The 21,515-nt window shown below is 56.0% G+C and overlaps 1 protein-coding gene across 1 annotated transcript; it reads right to left on the reverse strand.

The window, feature by feature from the left end:
- Positions 1-1,963: 1,963 nt before the first annotated feature.
- On the reverse strand, positions 1,964-20,817 carry TP73 (tumor protein p73; the record flags this gene model as incomplete). Its single annotated transcript, XM_084220423.1, has 11 exons — positions 20,584-20,817; positions 8,743-8,929; positions 8,544-8,659; positions 7,814-7,923; positions 7,353-7,495; positions 6,936-7,024; positions 6,501-6,625; positions 5,654-5,808; positions 4,780-4,912; positions 3,980-4,073; positions 1,964-2,287 (listed from the first exon to the last, which is right to left on the reverse strand). Exons 1-11 carry the CDS (start codon positions 20,800-20,802, stop codon positions 1,964-1,966), a joined length of 1,695 nt encoding a protein of 564 aa, XP_084076549.1. The 5' UTR covers positions 20,803-20,817.
- Between the last annotated feature and the right edge of the window lie 698 nt (positions 20,818-21,515).

The raw sequence follows: 21,515 nt of genomic DNA on the forward strand, positions 1-21,515 counted from the left end.
ATTTCCAGATGCAAGAATTCCCACATCTGCTTTTATTGTGTTACAAAACAAAAACAAAAACAAACCAACAAAAACAAAAACCCAAAACAAAACAAAAGAGTAACCACAGCTATAAAAATAACACATTTTCCAAAGATAACATTACAAAAAATACAGTTCCTATCACAGAGTGATCCATTAATACTGCCAGGAACAGCCCCGGGAACGCTGGAAATGTGAGTGGTTGTTGCAAAAGCTTTAAAGCATTAAAGTGCTTCACTGAGCCATTTCCTGGGGACACAGATCACTGTCAGCCACGCCCGGGGAGTTCCCAATCCCAAAGGTTCCCAATCCCTGTGGTGTGAGGGGTGTGGGATGGCCTCAGGGGTGGTGAGTGCACCTGCAGCTCACCAGTCCCCGAGGGAGAGGAGGGACAAGGGGCAGCCTCTGTGTGCTGAAGGCTCAGAGCTGCTGGGACACCCAGAGAGGCCCTTGGAGGAGGGTCCCAGCCCAGGGCTGTGGGTGCAGCACAGCCAGTGGTCACACTCCTGACCCCACTGGAGAGGGAACAGCCACTGCCTGCCTGGAGGAGAAGTCACTTCTCAGGTGAGCCCTGGTGGGATTCAGCACTTCTGCTCTTGCTTAGAGGGTCCAGGGCTTTGGGAAGGGTATCCAGCCCCTTCCCCAGCCTGTGGGTGATGGGAAGCAGGTGCAGGGCTGCCTTTGGAGGCCTCCAGAGGGAGAGTGCAGCAGTGGGAATGGGCTGGGCAGCATCATCTCTGTGCAGATTCCCTCAGGCTGCCCAAAATCTCCAGTGACCCAGGGCTGAGGGGGGAGATGCAGGAGCTCCCTGCCCTCCCTCCCACAGCGACAGCTCCTGGGATTTCCAGTGCCTTTCAAAGACCTGTTGTGGCACACTGCCTTCCCAAAAATGTAGGGAATAAACAATCAGTGAGGAAACACACCTATTTGTGTCCTTGCTTTCTGTGAAGGCTTTTTTCCCAGTCTGAATCAACAGAGACATTGCAGCTGGGGAAAATGATGATGAACAGAAGAGAACTGAGCAGCCAGTCCATGCCGTGCTCAAAAAAGATGGAATTTACACCATGACATTCCAGCTTGTCAGGTCTGACCTGTCAACAAAACTCCCCAAGGGAGCAGGAAAGGATTATCCAGACCTCTGACAATCATTGGCTTTCCCCTTCCTTCACAACTGCATGCAAGAGACTCAGAGGAAGGAAGAAACTGAGTTTTGAATAGATAAGGCTGGAGACAGGATTGTCTGCATGTTTACATGCTACAACATGGAATTAATTTACTTGACACTGCGGTGTCTCAGGAGTCAGTATCAATTTTTATAGCTTACATGAAAATAAATCTTTCTCTCTCCTTACAGCACAATGAGTTTACTGTATGTACATTCTGTTTATATACACCAACCTTTAAGTACAAGAACACATTGGTAATGGACAAACAGGGTCTTTCTGGCTCTACAGAGGGCTGAGGGAAGGGGTGCATTTGGCAGTCCATGGAAAAGCAGGACATGGCTTCCACCAGTCCCTGGCAATGCCTGCACAGGCCAGGTCAGGGCTGAGTTCTGTTGCAGTGACAAAGCTCTCTCAGTTTGGGATGCCATGAAGAACACGGACGGTGAGCACGGATGTCTAAATGTGCTGTCCTTACACTGCTGGATGCAGGGATGCTCCAGGAAAACACAAACCACACAGTGCCCCCTGTGCCACGGGCAGGCAGAAATCCCACTCTGGCTGCTGAGCTGGCTCAGCTGCCCTCCTCCTTTCCTTCCTCCTCCTCCTACCCTCCAGTTTCCTCCCCAGGCAGGCACCCCCTGCCTGGCTCAGGGCCCGCAGTTCCCCTGGATATTACAAAGTTAAACTTCTCCAGGTGCCCAAGGCTGCAAATACATTTTGAGGGGTGGGGGGGGTTTGTCACCCCACCGCTGTCTCGCTGCCACCTCAGGAGCCCCTCAGTTGATCTCTCCCTCCGTGAACTCCTCCTTTATGGACTGTTTGCGGGATTTGCAGTCCGGGAGGTCGAAGCCGAAGTCGGCCCAGTCGTCGGCGGTGCCGCGGTTGGGGATGGTGATGGTGTGGCGCACGCGGAAATGCACGGCCTCCATCACCCGCTGCCGCTGCAGCTCGCCCGAGCTGCCGATGGAGATGGTGGAGGCGTTGCTGCTGCTGGAGCGGATCAGCTGCTGGGCCCCGTAGTCGTGGCTCTGCTTGAGCTCCTGCAGACCCCGCCAGATGATCATGCGGTACTGCTCCGGGATCTTCAGTGCTGCGAGATCCTGCAAGGACAACACCGCTGAGGCACGGCCGGCAGAGGTGGGGCTGGACCAGCAGGAGAGAGCCCCAGGTGGTTTTTGGGGGGAAACAAGGGTGCAATGCCCAACAGAGTGGGACTGGACCTCCCGCCGTGACCATCATGGTGCACCCATGGCCGTGGGTGCATCTCCTGGGTTATTTCTCTTTTGTAACCAAGTTACTCAACCGCAGCTTCACAGGTTGGAGATTTTTGTTGTTTTGGGAGGGCTTCACATCAAACTGATGTGGAAATGGGAGGGAAGGAAGTCATCATTCCCCTTGGGCACAGGTTGACATGGGTATGGGTACCTCATCCCCTGGGTTATTTCTCGTTTGTAACCAAGTTACTCAACCACAGTTTCACAGGTTGGAGATTTTTGTTGTTTTGGGAGGGCTGCACATCAAACTGATGTGGAAATGGGAGGGAAGGAAGGGATCATTCCCCTTGGACACAGGTTGCAGAGCAGCGTGTGGAGCATCCTTGTGACTGTGCACTGAGGATGGCCTCTGCTCTGGTCCTGGCCCAGGAGGCTGGAGCAGCACCAGCCCCCAGCACTGAGGTGGGTGACAGCAGGAGAGGTGGGTGACCTCAGACTGGGGACATGTGCCAGGACACGCACCAGCACAGTGGGGAGCTGCCAGGGGTCTGTGTTAATGCCAGCACAGAGACTCACGGGAGTGTTAACTGGAGCAGACAGTGAGTATGCAATTAGTAGCTACAAACACTGACTCAGACACACAGCTCTGCCCTGACACAAGTTTTGGCCATTCCTAAACGTTCCTGTGGACAGCTGACAGGCAGTCATGGAGTTAGTTCAGCAAATGGTCCAGAACCAGGCTCAGGTTACACAACTGGCCCCAGCCACCAGTGACAAATCATCATCTCTCCTGCGGGATGCTGTAGCTGCCAGGTAGAGACACTGCTACACCTGCCTGGGGCAAAACGAGGTCAAAACAGGGCTGGGCAGGAGCTTTGTCTCAGTCAAAACACCACCTCTGGGATTTACAGGGTTTTCCATAGATCAAAGGGTTCGGGATTATTTTTTGTTTTCCCTTTTCTTGTTCCTCTGATGGGCTGGGGAACAGCTCTGGTGCTGCCCCTGGTACCGGCACCAGAGTGTGGCAGCAGCAGAGCCTGATGCTCTGGGCACACACAGGAATCTCCAGCATCCCCTCCATGCTTTTTCTGACAGCTTTTGCCTGACCTGGGCTATTTCATTCAAGACTTCAGCCTCTTTCATTCTAAAGATTAGCAGGGGAAGAGGTGAGACCAGATTAAACCTTCCCGAGCTGCAGTGGGGTGTCCCTGCTGGCTCTGTGGGATACGGGGTGTTCCACTGAGCACCTCAGCTGTGTTCTCTGTGTTAGCTGGAAAATCTCCCTGAGCTCTGGCCTGGGGATCTTTCATCTCTGTTGCTTCTGAGAGTCTGGAGGAAGCAGTTGACACTGATTGTGGTTTTTTGGGACTGGTTGTGATTTTCACCAGGGCCTGAGCAATAGCTACCTCCAGAGGACCAACAAGGGGGCAGGAATGACAGGCATCAATCCTTGGGACACATTCTCTGTGAGGGGATGGGGCACAGGTTTCCCTTCCTCCAAAACACTTTCAGTTTTGCTTTTCAGACCAACAGATGTGGGAAACAAGTGGTAAGAACAGATCTCCCCAAAGCATTTACCTCTATGGATAGGTTCTGCAGGTGGTAAATATTCTGTAACCCTTGTGAGGTGAAATAGTCGATGCAGTTTGGACACCCCAATCCTGTTAAAAAACTGCAGAGAAAGTTTGGAAAATAAAGTGGCATTAAGTTCTCACGAACAACAGCTGTGTCCCATCTCTGTGAGACAGACCATGTCAGGTGGGGGATGTGGAGAGCCCCATGGGTGCTCCACTGGCACTAAGGTCAAAGCACAGTGTGGGGTTGTGTTCATTCCTAAAACTACACATGGTTTTCTCCTGATTGTCTGAGATTTTGGCTCAGGAACTCATATAATAAGAGGGAGCTCAAGCTACTGGGGAGGGGGACCAGGGCATGCCCTGGGCTCTGCCCTGTGCAGATGCTGGCCCAAGGTCTGTCAAAAGATCTGTGGTCTTTTTTAAGGCCAAAACATTCAAAACCTGCAGAGCTGTTAATGCATTTCTGATTGAAATAAGCCACATGGACTCATTTCCAGGTGTTGCTGGAAGGGGAAGGGGAAAGCTCATAAAGCTACATGCCATTGGACAGGGAGGACAAGACTCACTTTAGGATGGACTTAATTTCTAATTGATCAGAGATCAGGGAGGTGTATGAGGGCAGTGGGGGCTCCTGCCTGATTGGTAGCTGGGCTTTGGTTGCTGAGGTGAGAGGAACAGCAGTGATTTCTCAGTTGGGGCCAGTGGCCAGCTGACCAGTTGCCAGACAGATGGGAAGGTTAGAGCGAGGGACACAGCGAGAAACAGAGGACAGACAGACAGGACACCAGGTGCCTTGCCTACCTGACGAGGCTGGGGTCAGCACTGTAGGGTGGAGGGGGGGTGCAGTGTGACCCCGACACCATGGACTGGGATGAGTGGCCCCCGTTCATTTCTCCATTGGTCTGCATGGGGTGGCTGTTCAGCATTCCGGGCCCTGGGCAGTGGCAACAAATTGCACCCGTTAGACACCACCCAGATCTGATAACCTGTGGGAACCCAGGGCACAGGGAATATTTCTCTGTCTGCTCTGAGGGGTTCTGACTTCCAGACAAGCACTGGCTTTGACCCTCACCCATGGAGAGAGCTTCCAGGACTTCAAGATAGCCTAGAGTCTACTAAAATGTGAAATAGATTATAGAGAGCAGTATAGTATGTCACTTGAGTGAGAAAGTTAGGTTTTGGGATTTTTAGTATGTTGTAGATGGAGGCAAGATAGAGGGCATTGGGCATTGTCCCAAGCTTCTTCTTCATCTGCTCCATTTTCTGCAGTTGGTGGCACAGGGTGATTGGTCAAGGAAAACTGCAGTTTTTGGTTATATGGACAGACCAGGGATGAATTATTGGTAGACAGGTAAAAATAAAGAATGTTTTAAAAGTTAATTGGATGGAGAAAGTTTGAAAGACCTTGAAACTGTACATCTGTAGCCATTTTGCAGTGCTTTTCCTGTGTGCAAAGTCTGGTGTAGACAGCGTGCTGAAGTTTTGATAACATAATAATAAACAACTAGCTGAAGACCAAAAAAAATCCAGTGCATCTCCTTTTCCTGACACAGAGCTGCTCCAGGAGGGTTTCCCCTGACAAGGAAACCCCCAGGGAAGGGTCCAGAAACATAGAAATCAATAATAACCCCCACTCCTGGGCAGGGAGAGCCCAGCCTGCTGACAGAGGACGTACCCATGGGGCCCAGGCTGGGTGCAGAACTGGAGCCATGCTGGGCAGGCTGCCCCACCAGCTGGTTCACAGAGGGCAGCTTGTTGATTCCTCCTCCGTGGACTTTATTCATGGGGGAAAGGACGGGGCCGTAGGAGGAAGGCGTCTGCAGCTGGCTCCTGTTTGGGGTGGGAACACACTGGTCAGGCTGGGGTGAGTGGGATGGAGCTGCCCTGCTCTGGCCTGCAGCTCCCTCCCAGCTCATCCAGCCTCCCTAGTAAGGGTGATCAGGGGCTGTGGGGGTCTCGAGGAGCTCTAGGGGTCTCAGGGACTGTGGCAGTCTCAGGAACTGTGGGGGTCTCAGGAGGCTGCAGGGGCCTGGAGGATTGAGGGTTCTCAGGGATTGGGAGGGTCTTGGGGGCTGTGAGGGTGTCTGGGACTTTGGGGGTCTCATGTGCTCTCACAGTCTCAGGGGCTGTGAGGGTCTTGAGGGGCTGCAGTGGTCCGGGGGACTTTAGGGGTCTGGGGGCTGTAGGGGCCTCAGGGACTGCAGGGGTCTCGAGGGGCTGCAGGGGCTTGGGGGCTATAGGGGCATCAAGGGCTGTGAGGGGTCTCAGGAACTATGGGGGTCTCAGGATCTGCAGGGGCCTTGAGTAGTTTCAGGGTTCCAGGGGACTCTGGGGATCTTAGGGACGATGGGGGTCTCAGTGATGGTGGAGGTCTCAGAACTGTGGGGGTCTCAGGAGGCTGCAGGGGCCTGGAGAACTGGGGGCTTCTCAGGGATTGGGGGGGGTCTCAGGGGCTGTGGAGGTCTCCAGGGCTATGAGGGTCTCAGGGCTGTGGGGGTCTCCAGGGCTGGGGCAGCACTCACTGCCTCTGATGGAGCTGCTGCTGCTGCTGCCGGTAGGAATCCACCAGCTGCTGTGGGACCAGCTCCACCAGCTCCAGGCTCTCCTTTATCTTCATCAGGATCTCAAAGTTCTCCCGGCCTCGCACCTGGAGGAGGGAACAAGACCAGGACTTTGCTTTATTCCCATCCCACCTGGCCAATTCCCCATGCTCCCTTTTTTCCACCCAGACTGACCGTCACTGTGGCCAGGGACTGTTTGGGATGCCTCAATCCCTTGGACATGTGTGTCCATGGATGCTTTTGCTCCTATTCCCAAGGCCCCTGCTGTCCTACAGGAGCCTGTGCAGCCCCAACCTGCCTGACATCCCCTCCCCAAGGTGCTTCTGGCAGAGGGGACAATGTCCCACCGCTGTCCCAAGCAGATTTCTGACCCCACTGCAGCTCACCCACACTTACAGGCACGTAGTACATCTCCTCCTCCCCATGCCTCCGTTTCTTAATGCCAGTGCCCAGTGCTGGGATGCCCTGGGGGCTCTGCTTGAAGGCTGGAAAGTAGAGGGGGAGAGAATTGGTAGAGTCGTGGGAGACAGGACATGGCAGGGAGCACCTCAAGCTGTGCAGGATGCTAAAACCATTCCCTTGGAGCCTGCATGGGAGTGTCACTTTGTTATTGCCAATAATGAATAAACACATCTGACCATGAGAGCCTTGCCCAGGCATCTTTGGGCTCTGCGAGGAGAGGGGCGGGGTCCAACTTATGAGATTTAGTGGAGAAAAGGCAAAGCATCATCCCTGAGGGTGAATTTGAGCCCAAACTTGTGGAGCACAGGGATTTCGGGTGCCCTGAGCCCGCCACCCCGTCAGGGGACTCACTGCGCTTGTTGGCGTTGCCGTTCTTGGCTGTGCTCTCGTTCAGGGCTTGCTGCTCTCGGAAATGATCCTCGTCGGCTTTCCGGTCCCTGCCGGGACAGGCACAGATCCGCCCCTCGAAGGATCTCCTCCCCAGGACCTGGCCGCTGGGAGAACAGCACAATCAGTGACCCTGCTCCCCCTTGGGAAGGGCACTGGGGCTCGGTGCGGGCAGAAACCACATCAGCGACCCTCAGCGAGCCCCTGAGCAGCTGGCTCCTGGGGCAGAGGAAGGCTCCAGCTGACCTGTCCCTCCTGTCCCTCCGTGCCAACCCCTCTCCAAGCTGGCAGAGGGGAGCATTGCTCTGCAAAAAGCTGGGACTGCCCCATCCCGTTCCCTGGGGATGCTCCCTGCACGGGAGGGTTCCTTCCCCAGCCCTCCCGCGGTGGGAGGGATGCCCAACCCTGCTCCCGCAGCCACTCACTCTCTCGTCTCCAGGGTGATGATGATGAGGATGGGCCTCCTGTTCATCCCTCCCACGCAGCTGCTGTTGCACATGAAGTTGTACAGGATGGTGGTGAACTCGGTCCCCACCTGCCCGGGAGGGGAGAGCAGGTGCTGAGTGGGGAGTGATGGGGGGAGGCAGGCTGGGATCCCCATGGAGTGAAGAAGAGGAGGGGAGACAGCCTGGGATCCCCAGGGAGTGAAGAAGGGGAGGCAGGCTGGGATCCCCAGGGAGTGAAGAAGAGGAGGGGAGGCAGGCTGGGATCCCCAGGGAGGGAAGAAGAGGAGGGGAGGCAGGCTGGGATCCCCAGGGAGTGAAAAGTCAGGGCTGGACCCTCTGGCACAGGGCTGGTGCTTTGGCAGGATGAGCAGAGGAACATTGGGGATGGTCCCAGCTGGAAAGAGGGGACTGGACAAGGACTGTGGAGGCTCCCAGGGAAGGAGTACCTGGGTAAAGGTACTCCCTTCCACAGGCACCTGTGGAAGCACCCCAGGGATATCCTGTTACACCTTAGACTTCCCAAGACTAGGCAGCTCTGGGATGCCTCACAAGGCTGGGAGCTGCAGGTTCTGGAGTGTAGCTGCCACCAGTGCCGGGGACAAACACAGAGTGGTCTCAGACGTGCCAGGACAAGGGGCACATTGGGCCCAGCAGCCCAAATCAGGGAGGCAGGGGCTGGTCCTTGTCCCCACCACGAGCAGCCGGGTACCTGCGGGGGCTCGTAGGGCACCATCACGCTCTGCCGGCCCGTCACGGGGTCATCCACGTACTGGGACAGGTTGTTGCCTTCCACCCGGATGAGGTGGCTGGCAGGGGCCGACTGGCCTGCAAGGAAAACCTGCAGTTAGAGCCAGGGCTCATCCTGAGCACACGAGGGCGGTGACACCAGGGACATGCAGAGCCCTCACCGTCATTGAAGTCGCGGCCCAGCTCGTGGTTGGGGCAGCGTTTCACCACCTCGGTGACGTGCTCTGCCTTCTTGTAGACGGGCATGGCCCGGATGATGGTGCCCGGGGGTGGTGAGGTGGACACCTTGATCTGGATGGGGCATGTCTTGGCAATCTGACAGTAGAGCTTCTTCAGCAGCGGGGAGTACTGGAAAACAGGAGACATCCCTCAGGTGAGCATCCCTGGTGGGGTGGAGGGTGATCCCCCGGCCAACCTTGGCTTCCTCTGCTGCTCTGGTGTAAAGGCAGAATTCCTTCTCTTCCCTCTCCTCTGGAACTGTTGAAATCACTGTTGAAATCACAATTCCACCCACACTATGTTTCCACATAAACCAGATACAGCCACCTCTTGGGGCAGGGAAGGGTTTCCCAGATGGGCAAGGGCTATGGCACCGCAGCACTGAGACAGAGGGAATCTCACTGGAAATCACCAAAAGCCTCATTCGTGCATCACTCAGCCCATTTTGGAAACAATCCCAAGTCAGTTATCACACACAGAGCACTCAGGGCACTGACACACCACAGCCTGAGGAGATCATGCTTGGTGCCATTAGCAGTGTCACAGCTGACTAGGCAGGACCTGGGAGTTTAGTTCTGACACAGATGGGTTTGTCCTGATCCTTCCTCAATCCTTTGCAGCAGCAGTGGTTCATGGAGGGGACAGGGCACAATGGGGACCACTGCCCGGGCTGGCTGTGGGAGGAGGATGCTCTGTGGCAGCTGGAGGCATTCCTGAGTAGAAAATGGTGTGCAACCACCAAATTCCTCCCCGTGAGGGCACAATGCGGTTTGCCTGGTGGCAAACTTGTCTCACAAGCCCCTTGGATGGGGGAAGCTCTGGGGGCAGCAGCATGTGCCCCTCCAGAGCAGGGCTGGGGAAGGAGAGCCTGTCCTTCACCTTCCAGGAACTGCCCAGGTGTGGGGATGTGCAATTCCCTTCCACCTCAGCCGTGCCATGCTGTTTTCCATCTCGCAAGGAATGTGTTTGCTATACACCAGCCCACCCCTGTGCTCAGAGCAGCCCGTCCCTGCATGGCAGGGCATGTTCCTGCTCCAGGTATTTTATCTCATCCCCACAACACAGCGCCCGGTGCCAAAAAAATACCACCGTGCAGAGCGTTTGTGGGGATGTTAAAGCTTGTCCTGAGCCATCCAAATACAGGTGTGCCAAGGGCAGGCTCTGCTCTCCCTGTGCCAGGCGGCTCCTGAGCTGGGGCTGCCCAAAACGGGGGCTCAGCACAGGGCTGGAGGGTGTTCAGGGGCTCAGAGATGGCTCAGTCCCCACTTTTCCTGGCTTTGAGCATGTCCCAATGCAGTTGTGGATGGGGCAGGAAGGATTTGTCTCCCAGCCCTGCTGCCCTGGCTGCAGGAGTAGATCCACCTGTGGCTGAGCAAGCTGCTCCCACCACCAGGACTGGGACAGAAACCATTGCCAGGTCTGTCTCGTTTAGGTGGTTTCTGTGGAAGTTCTGGGAAGACATAAAGGGCAGAGGATCTGCCAAGGCAAACAGCAGCAGCTCCTGCAGCTCCTCCAGCACTGCACGCGTGGTGGCCAGCTGCAGGTACCAGCTCAGTGCTGTGTCCTGGGCGTCCCAAGATCAGAACCTGCTCAGTGCTGGGGGGAGCAGGAAGATGCTGTGGTCACTGGAGGGTGGTGACTGAGAGGTGTAACATGCACTTGAACCTGACAACAAGAATTAATCCTTATTTTTGTAGGCACTTGGGCTCACCCAACAAGAGAGGATGCTTGGAAACCCCTACTGAAATCCCAAAATTTTGCACTCACACCAGATGATGCTGACTACACCTTGACTCCATGGCCAGGTTAGCTTCCTGGGTGTGATCCTGCATCCCCAGCAGGGATTCTCAGGGATCAGGCCTGAGCTGGAAGCATGGGCTCCACTCACAGTGTGGTGGCTCTGCTCTGCCTGGCTGGAAACTCCCATGTGGCTCCAGCCCACGGGACCCACTCACCCACCACGATGGGGTTTAACACCCTCCTTTAGAGGAGCCACCGTGGCAAAACAAGGGTTATTTGGAGGGGGCTCTTCCTTGCCAGGTGTTAAAATACTGACAACTCCTGTCAAAGGATCTTTTCATGTAGACATTCCCGGGCAGCCCTCAACATGCCTGGGAACTATAACTGCTCTGGAAGAGCAGAGGTGCATTATGGCAAGTTCTTTGGTAACAAATTCTCTCATTATACCATGTTATGACATGGATAAATCTCTGTTAAATAGCAGAGTGATGCCCTGCAGGGGGAAGGCGGCCGCTCCGTGCAGACTTGCCTCTGCTGATAACCTTATCGTGTCCCAACAGCTCCGGGATCGCCTTCAAAGATCCCTCCACAATAACAAACTATTCTTTTAAGGAACTCCCTGCTGATAATTCTGGGCAAGGAAAGTCCAGGCTGTGCCCTGGGCGGCCGCGCTCCTGATTCCTCTCCGTGTGGAGCCGGCCTGTGCCACATCTCCAGCTGCAGCCAGGGCTGAGAGGTCCCACAGACCCAGGCTGCTCATGGCCACCAGGACAACCAGCACTGTGTTTTTGGGATGCCAGGAGGTTCTGCATGCCCAGCTTGGCAAGACACACTCTCTGTAGGGGACAGCAAAACCTGCACTGTATAGTGTCCCTTCATTATCTGTATTTGATAATTATTGGCCCCATGCACATCTCTGCTGGGCTGTGCTGCATCACTTGATGTCCTGGTACCTCCCAGCACAGCCATACCCTGCACAGCACCCTGCAGGGACCACAGGCACCATGTGCTCCTCGAGTGGGACATGAGGCAGTGGCAGAGCAGAGCCCAGAGATCAAAATGCTGGGATTTAATCTCAAACCAGCACTGCTGCTTGGCTCTCTGTGTGCCATGGCTGTGTTCCTGCCTCCTGCACGGGGGAACCTCAGTGTGTTCACCCACATCCTTCACATTCTGCAGTGTTTAGACAAACTGACCTCTCAGGACTGGCCACCTGTGGCAGCTGGGTAACAGCCAAAGCTCAGGTCACTTGACCTGTGGCCAGCTTGCTGCTGGGCATAGAAACAACATTTTGGGGCACCTGAACCCCTTCCTGGCATGCCAAGACCTCAGCTCCAGGATTCCTTTCACACCTACAAAGAAGCCAGGGTATGTTCTGCCCTGGGCATCTCCTGTCTGTTCTCCACACCCTTTTCTACCCTGGGGACCACTGGTGTCTGTCTCTACAGTTACATTAGGACTCAGGTCATCTCTGCTCCTGGAAAACATTGGAGACTGTCTGTTATTGAGTATTACCATGTGTTTGAGGAACACAAATGGTTTCTGTGGCTTGTGAAGGCTGGGTTGCTTGAACCAGCACAGAGCAGCAGCAGCACTGATAGTCTCCCCTGGAGCCTATGGAAACACACAGAACCTCTACTCCTTTGGAATTTCCTGCAGCTTTCAGCATCACCCTCAACTTCTGGGCTGATACTGTGATGCCAACTTTGTCTCTGTCCCTTCCCAGCTACTGCTGTCTGTCCAGAGTACTGGGAATAAGCAAAAAAAAAGGAAAAAACAAATTATTTAACTCCTAGCAGCCTATCATCTCTAAGCTCTGTTTCCCCAAGAGCTTGGTACCACAAAGGGTCTTTGGATGTATTTCAAATGCAGCTGCTTCTTGGGTGAGATGAGACCATGCTGCACTGCACCACTGCCAGATGGAACAGGACATAAACCAGTCACCAGGACTGGTGCCAGGACAAAAACCAGTTGCCCCATAGTGCTACCAGTCCCCCCATGGTGCCACTGGCCACTGTGAGGCTTCACCACAGTTATCCTGGTGCTGCTGCCCCAAGGAAATGTTCTGGACACCCCAAGATTCCACTGAGGGAATGCCCACAGTGCCTCCTGGATGCAGTGCTGACGTGGAGTCTCAGCATCCATCACTGCCTACCCTGAGAGAGCACCAGGGGATGGCTCCAGAGGCTGCTCAGCCCCAGGGCTGCCTCCCCATGCAGGAAATGAGCAGGAAGAGGTGGTTTTCCCCATGGATGCTGACAGCCTCACACAAAAAATAACCTGAGTCCTCGGCTGGAAAGACTTCCTGGCCGAGTCCATCTCGCCTGGCCGTCCCTGGGCAGCAGAACCGCTAGGAGGATGTGTCCCAACAGATTTGGAGCTGATAAAATCTTATTTATCTTCAACTGTTGACACCTAAGAGTCTAGACTTGCCTGTTGGGGAAGGCGCAGCCAAGGCCTCCTTTCCCTCTAGAAGGAAATGATTTGCTCAACAATTGCTTTTTCCACAAATCCTCCCCTCCTCCTCCTCTTCTCCTACATTCCAGGCTTCTCATTAGCTTTACTCAAGACGTGTCCAGGACTGCAGTCAATGGATCCCCAATAAAGCCACTGGCCTGGCAAGGGAGAGAGAAGAAAAGTGCTGCCTCCGGCTGCTAATTTCCTTGCACTCCCCAGCAAGCAGCTGCAGAGCTGCATCCTGGGACAGGTTGGGGCAGATCTCAGGCGAGAGGTGATAATAACGTGTCTGTCATCTTCCCCAGACATGTAGCATCTTGCAAACCGCAAATACCGTTAACCGGCTCGGACGAATCTGTTACGACAGATCCTGGAAGACGTGCCGGCGGCACAGCTAATTTTTTTTTCTCTCTGTCTAATTTTTTTTTAATAACTATTTTTTAATCACCGGCCTGTAAACTCCTCACTGAGCTGGAAATTCCTCCCCAAGCTACTTTGTTGCTCATTTACTACCAGCCAGGTTTGAGTACGGCTGGTGGCGGAGAGGAGAGGGGAGTGTCCAGCGGGGCCTGAGGTACCTGTCCAGCACACAGGAGGGCTGAACATGGGGATATTGCCCTGGGGATGGCTGTAAGAGGTACCCTGGTGCCCTGTGCCTCCAATCCCTGCACCACAGCGGTGCTGGATTGGGGTGATGGCCGTAAGGGATGCTCCAACACCCACCTCTCTGTGCCTCCAGTCCCTGCATCACAATGCTGATGGGTTGAAGTGATGGCCATAGGGATGCTCCAACACCCACCTCCCTGTGCCTCCAGTCCCTGCATCACAATGCTGATGGGTTGAAGTGATCGCCATGGGGATGCTCCAACACCCACCTCCCCATGTCTCCATTCCCTGTGCCACTATAATGATGGAGTGAAGTGATGGCCATGAGGAATGCCCCAACACTCCCTTCCCTGTGCCTCCATTCCCTGCACCCCAGCAGTGATGGACTGGGGTGATGGCCATAAGGGATGCCCCAACACTCAGCTCCCTGTGCCTCCATTCCTTGCACCACAGCAGTGATGGGTTGGAGTGATGGCCATAAGGGATGCCTCAAAACCCATCTCCCCAAGTCTCCATTCCTTGCACCACAGCAGTGATGGGTTGGGGTGATGGCCATAAGGGATGCCTCAAAACCCATCTCCCCAAGTCTCCATTCCTTGCACCACAGCAGTGATGGGTTGGGGTGATGGCCATAAGGGATGCCCAACACTCCCCTCCCTGTGGTCCCAGTTCCATGGCACTAATGCCTTGGGGTGACACCAAGCTCCCACCAGCTGTGCCCAGCACAGGGGGTCTCAAGGCACTCAGCAGAGCCCCCTGATCACCCCAGCCATCATCAGCTGCAGGGAACCTCTGTCTCCCACAGGTCTCCCAGCCCTACAGACTGCTGAGGTCTCAGGGCCCTGCAGCAGAGCAGCACAGGGAGGCTCCCTGTGCTCCAGCCTCTGTTCTTCTACCTTAATTAGCATGCCATTATGCTAATTAAAATTCCTTGGTTCATCCCCAAAGGACTCCTCTCCCTGCCTTCCCCAGTGAGCACATCCTTAAAATAACTTCCAGTGGGGATCTCTCTCACTCACTGCTGATCCAGCACTGGCACTCGGAGGGTTTAATCTCTCCTGGTAGGTCTGACTCCCTCTGTGTGGTGGATACTCAGATCCCCTGTCCAAGCCAGCCCAGAGCTCCTTCCCACTCAAAAAAGGAAGCCACAAATCCAGCAAGGAGGTTACTCCACACTGCCAAGGATGCAGGGAGCAGGCTGGGAGGTGAGGGAAGGGAAAAGGAGGCTGAGTTGGCTTTGGGAATTGCTGCTGGGAAGGAAATGTGAAAACCAGCACAGCAAGAGCAGGATTTAGGGGGAAATCACCAGCTCTGGAGCATCCCAGGAGGGCTGTGCCAGGCAGGAGGGGCTGCCCCTCTGCCCTCTCTCAGCCACTGCCTGGGGTGGGCACGGGCAGTGTGTGGGTTTGCCAAGGGCACACCAGCATCCTTTCCCCCTCCCATGCAGCAGAGATTGGGGCTCCCAGCCCTCTCCCACCTCTCCTGCCAGGGAGCTTTGCCTTCCCCATGGAGCAGCACTGCCAGGAAGCCATTCCCTTGACCTGTGCATACCAGACACGTTCAAGATAGTGGAACTGATAGCGGGATCGTGTTGGAACATCACACACCGAATTCCTTTGCCTTTTTTCTTAATTCCATTGTGTCTGGAGCTCCTGGAGCCTCATCCACACCCTGAGAGAGCTGGTGGAAAGCCTCCAGTGGTTGGCTTCGATGGGCTCTGGAGCAGGCTGGTGCTGAGGTTGCTTTCCTACTTCTGGCACGCCAAAATACCCACACTCATTTGCACTGCTACTCAGGGTGTCCTCAGCTGTTTCTGCCCAAATCATCTCCAGGCCATGGCTGTTGGACAGCAACCTCCCTGGGATATGGGAAGGTGCCAGAGTTTGCAGAGGGGGTTTGTGGTACAGTGATGCTCCTGAAGAATTTTCCCTCCTCTTCATACCTGCCTCTACCCCAAAAAGCCACAGACAGTGATCAGCAAGGGACAACCTGCCTCCCAGCACACTCCCAGCATTGTCCTCATTCAGCCAGGACCAGAGAAAGCATTTCAGCTCCCCAGTGCTCATGCTCCAGCTGCAAGATCTATCAAGCAAATGGAACCAGTTCCACATCTCCCACTGGCTGACCACTGGGATGCAGACTGGTTTGCTGTGGCTGACTGCTGGACAGCCATCCGTGGAAGCAGGAGCAGCTCTCCTCCTGTCCAGCCTTCCCCTCGCAGGCTCTTTGCTCCCCGAAACAGCAAGACCACCCTGGGTGTGGTTCGTGGCTGTATCAGAGACCCCCTGCCTGCTTGCTCGGGGGTTTGTCCATCTCCCCCCGGCTCCAGGGGCTCCGTGTGAGCCCCACACCGAGCTGGAGCCCCCACGTCCCTCTGCAGCCCGGCCGCGGGAGGCCAAAGACCCCATTAACACCTCCGCAGCTCTGGCACATGCGACAGCGTCCGGCGCGGAGGGAGCCCCGCTCCGCCGCCAGCCCGACTTGAGAAAAATCCTAATTATCCGTCAGTTACCAGCTGGCCGGCGTGGCGAGGGGCTGCGGCGAGAAAACCACGGCGATGGGCTGCGGCTGCAGCGTGTCCGGGCAGCTCCGGGCAGCGGAGCCGCGGTGCCGCCGGGGCCGGGCAGGATGCCGGCGTGCCCCGTCTTGCCGTGCCGCAGCTCCCGGTGCTCTGCCTGCCGGAGGGGGGCTTCCAACCCGCAGGGAAAAGCTTATTTTCGGCATCTGGCCGTTGCTCTCTGCGATAAGAAGGCCATTAAAAATGAAAAGGGAGGTGGAAGCAGCTTGAAGGGCTTCCCACAGGACGGGCGGGCGCGGATGCTGCTGTCCAGGGCTGGGCAGAGCTCAGCCCTGGGGTCGGGACATCAGTGTCACCCATCACTGCCCAGAGTCCCCTGCCAGGACAGAGCTGGGTAATGTCAGTCCCAAGGCTTCACCCTTCTCCATTCACCTCTTTTCTAAAATGAGAAAATCGGCATTTTGAAGCAAGAGAGAGCAGCTGATGATGTTCTGGTCCCAGTGCCCACACTGCTACCCTCAGACCCCTTCCTCCTCCTCCTGCATTGAGTCAGGGGTGTCTGCTAAAGCACATCTTATCTCTGGAGAGATATGCAGACTCCTCATTTGAATCCTTCAGGAGTTGGGAGAATCCACCACATTCCTTGGTAAATTGTTCCTATGGTTAATTATCCTCACTGCTAAAAAAAAAATATACCTCCTTGTTTCTAGTCTGAATAATCTGCCTGGCTTCAGCTTCCAAGTGCTGGATCTAATTATGTCTTTTGCTTTTAGATTAAAGAGCTGGCTGCTATCAGGAACCATCTCCTGGGCACACCATGATCGAGCCCCCTTGCTCTTCTTGGGGGGAACCTCCATGCAGAATGTTTCTGTGGTATTGCTCTACAAGGCATCTGCTCCAAACTGTTCATTTTCTTCACATATCCCTCCCAGGCCATGTCTGTTTTGTCAAGAGAGGGTTTAAAGTGTGGGCAGGAGCACTGTGTGTGGACAGGGCTTGGGGACACCCCTGCCCAGGTGAAACTGATTTGCCCAGCCCTGCAGAGCAAGGGCTTGTCCAGCACTCTACAGGGGCCAGCTCATCTGGTCCTTAGGAGCTCCAAGTGAGGGAGAATGGGTAATGCCACATCTCCCAGAGGGATTCAAGTCAAAACCCTTCAAAACCAGGAGGCCATTGGGCTACACACTTCCATCAACCAAAGCTCGTGACTATATAAAAAAATCATGCCAAATCTTTTGACAAGCTGACTCACACAAACCATTTGTTTTGGCATTGCCTGCTCACCAGCTGTCCTTTCCTCTGTGGCCAGATCCTCCATGATTCAACCCCAGATTGCAGGAGACCTTCAGCTGAGGCTCCTTCCAGCACAGCAGAGCCCTCACTGCTCCAAAACGCTGCCCAGAGTGTTGGCTCTGCCGAGCTTGTGGTCAGTGCTTGGTGGCAACTGATCAACCATCCTGGCATGGATTATTGGGTGCAGCAAAGCTCAGAGTATCCAAAAGCCACGAGGCTTCCCCAGGAGGAACAGGCTGGGTTGGTTCTTCCCAAGTGCTGCCCCAAAGCAGAGCACCAGGATGGTTGGTGCTGTTGGGCATGGTGTGGCCATCACTGCTCTGTCCCCTGCCCTACTGACCAGACATTTCCCTTCCCAAGTGCCTGCATTCCCCAATGGCTTTTCCTTACCTTAGGTGTGTGTTCCCAGCTCGTGTGGAGCTGTTATTTGTGAGTTCATTGATAACACAGAACACATTTGTTTTGCTGAGCTCCTTTCCCCATTAAAGCAGGATGAACTCTCTGGTGTGGCAGTGGCACTGCAGAGCTCACGGTGAGTTGGAGGAAGGCAGTGGCCTCATCTTCCAGCACTGACCATGCCTGTGACAGCCCCAGCCAGGAGGACACCAGGAGGACAGGGAGTGACACCAGCTGTCACCACAGCAGAACCATTTCTCATGTGGCACCTTGGCAAGTTGGACACGCTGCACCCGCCTTGGCAATCCTGCAGGAATCACTGCTTCAAATGAAACATCCCCTGTGCTCTCCTGCAGGAATCACTGCTTCAAATGAAACATCCCCTGTGCTCTCCTGCAGGAATCACTGCTTCAAACGAAACATCCCCTGTGCTCTCCTGCAGGAATCACTGCTTCAAATGAAACATCCCCTGTGCTCTCCTGCAGGAATCACTGCTTCAAATGAAACATCCCCTGTGCTCTCCAGGGTGCCAGATGCTGCCAACACACTGCTGCTCTCCATGAGGCTCAGCTCCAGTGCAGCTGGGCACTGGCCCTGCAGCCAGCCTGCTCTGGGGAATGCAGCCACCTCAGCATTGTGGCTCAGAGGGTCACACACCTCTGAGTGTCCTCCCAAGTGTTAAAGTCACTTCAGGCATTCAAATCCTCACTCTGGACCCTTCCCAGGTCCCCTCCTTGTAGCCGTGGGTGGGCCCCAGCCCCAGCTGGTGGATGCATCCTCCACAGATGCTTCCAGCCACCCCTGAAATGAGCCCACTCTCGGGGCAGCTCCCGGGTCCAGCTGCTCCCCCGAGGCTGGGAGGGCACCGTGTGGCACTGCCTGCCCTGGACTCCCACAAATGCTTGGGAAAAACACCACAACCTGTCCTGGTGAGCCCAGCCCCAGTGGGACACAGCCAGAGGAGAACACTCAGCACAGGGTGATGCGAGATAGCCTGAGCTCCCTTTAGTTAGAGCTGAGGAAAGATCCCGGGGAATGGGATGGCTTCCAGGAGGGGAGCCCTGCTGCGCTGGATCTGCTCCACCCCAAAGCCATCCCACTCCGAGCTGGGGACAGCGGCAACGAGCACTGGACACGCTCTGGCCCCATCCCTACGTGCCGGGACAGGACACGCTGCGGTGCCGTGTTTCGGTTTCCATTGGGACGCTTTAGGACGGGAATGCCTCCCTTCCCCTTTCTCTTTCCCTTTCCCTTCCCCGGGCGGGTCCTTTTACCTGCGGCTGACAGGAGCTATCCCCCAGCAGGGACAGGAGCGGGCTGGAAACACATCCTGCCCGAGGATCCCCGCTTTACTCACTTCCTAATGAAATGCCGCAAGGGAAGAAAGTGGGAAGAGTGGAGATTAACCCCCCCCTGCGAGGGCAGGGCGCTCAGCCACGGCGCTGTCCCGAGTCCCCGGTCCTGTGAAGCAGCAGCCACCGCCTGCGGGGAAGCTGCTGGACTGCACCAGCCGCATTCGGCTGCTTTCAAACACCCGCTCGCTGCTGCTTTCCCACTGCAGCACCCATTGGCTTCGGCAGGACACGGCCCCAGCGCTGCGGAGCTGCCGGAGCCCGTCCCCTCCTGCATCCTCCCCAGGACAGCCGGGAGCATCCCATCGGCCGCTTCCCCGGGTGTCCCTGCACGACAGCATCCGAGGATGCTTTGTGTCTCCCGCAGGAGGGACTGTCTTGGCGATTAAACACGTCACCTTCCGCCAACAAAGGTCATTATCACAGCCGGGGCTTAAGTACCGCTGGGCTGCCCTGCCCGTTCCATGGCAGTGTCAAACCGCAGCCCCGGAGGGAACTCTGCTGCTCCTGCGGGGTGTCAGCGGTCCCATCCCAACCTTCCTGCTCTGCCAGTGCTTCCCGGAGGAGAAAACCCGCCCGGCTGGAGCAGGTCAGCTGCTCCCTCAGAGGCACCCGCTGCGGGATTGACACTTGTGCCACTGGCTCTCCTTAAAACCGCCGCGCTGAGCCAGCAGCAGGGCTCCGAATTTAGGACTTTTTGCCACAAAAAGCAAAGCATTTCCCGTGCGCTCTGCCCGGTCCCTGGCTCCCTTCTCGCAGAGCTGCCCCGTGCCGGGCAGCAGGAGCAGCCGTGGAGCAAACCTGCATCCCGGCTCTGGAGCGACAGCAGGGGCTGTGCAGCCACCCCTCCGTGCATCAAAACCCGCTGCGCTTAAAATCCTGCTCTGTTATTTGCTGTGACTTGGAGGGATTAAGTTACTCCTCTCATACGGGGTGAAGAAGGACTGTAAATGACATTTTACAGCACAGCTGTAAATGGCATTCACAGCACAGCACAGCTGGGGACGGTGCCGGCAGACACGAGCAAAGGTCCCTCTCGCCCACGGCCTCGCCTCTGACAGCAGCCGCTGGCGAATACGCCGGGAAACACCGTGAGAACAAGGCAGGTACTTCCCCAGGACATTCCTTTTCGGAGGACATTTACCCACAATTTAGGCAACAGCCCCGAGAGAAGTGACATTCCATCCGCCGTGCTTCACACCCCTTTGGGAGAAACCCCCTGGAAAGCGAGCAGGGATGTTTCCAGCACGCTTCCCTTCCCAGGGCCACCACCTGTGCCGGTGAAGTGGCCATCAGTGGTGGCTGCATCCCGCAGCTGCCCCGTGCCACCTCCCCACCGCCACCACCCTGGATGCTGGCGCTGAGGACGCGCTCGGCCGTGCTGAGCATCTCCCCAGCCGAGGTAGAAGAGCAAAACTTACAGTCCAGGTGGCTGATTTGGCGGTGCTGGATTGCTGGAAGGTCACCTCGAAGTGGTGGGGGCCAGGGTAGTCGGTGTTGGAGGGGATGACGGGGGCCGGGGACATGGCGTCGAAGGTAGAGCTGGGCTGCGAGTAGGGCGAGTGCGTTGGGACATTGGAGGTGTGCTCGGAGCTGTAGGGGCTGGTGGAGGCTGCTCTGCTGCCGATGCTCTGATCCATGCTGTTGTTCAGCAAATTGAACTGGGACTGGAGGAAGGGAAAAGGGGAGGAGGGAAAAAAGAAAACACCAGCCAGTTTAGAGACAGGGAAACCTCAGCCACCTTTCTCCAGGGCTGGGGTGTCCTGTTACAGCCTCCTTAAAGGGCCAGCGTGCGGGAGGGGAGTCAAAGGAGCTGGTCTGGGTGGCTCGGGTTTTCTGACAGGTCGCCACTTGTGTGAGGGATGAAATCCGTGCGCTTAAATCACCCCCCTCGAGCTGCTCCATCCTCGCTGGAGGCAGCGAGGTGCCCCAGTCCCGGATTTCTGGAGCACCTGCCTCGGGAAAGCCACGCTTCTGGCAGTGGGGAGAGGGCAGGGATGTGGTGGGGTTTGCTCAGGTGTGGGAAATGTTCCGCTGCAGGTGGGGAGGGACAGCCCTGCCCTGTCCCTTCCAGCAGCCAGAGTGGCACAGCTCGGTGAAGCCACCCTGCCAAGGTGAGCAGCTGTCCCCGGCGATGACATCGTGACATCTTGACATCGCTCCATCGCCACGGCCATTCCCGTTTCCCGACCTCTTTTCCAGCCTGTCCCTGGTGTGTTCACTGGTCACTTACACACCCCACACCACTCCCGGGAGTGCTTCCCCGAGCCGGCCAGCCCCGAGCAGTGGTTTGTAGCTGGTTTCCCAGCGGGATGGCTGCTCCCAGTGCCTGATGCTGCTCTAATTTGGGGAA

The sequence above is a fragment of the Fringilla coelebs genome (genome assembly GCF_963513975.1).
Source record: "Fringilla coelebs genome assembly, chromosome: 22".
Taxonomy (NCBI): domain Eukaryota; kingdom Metazoa; phylum Chordata; class Aves; order Passeriformes; family Fringillidae; genus Fringilla; species Fringilla coelebs.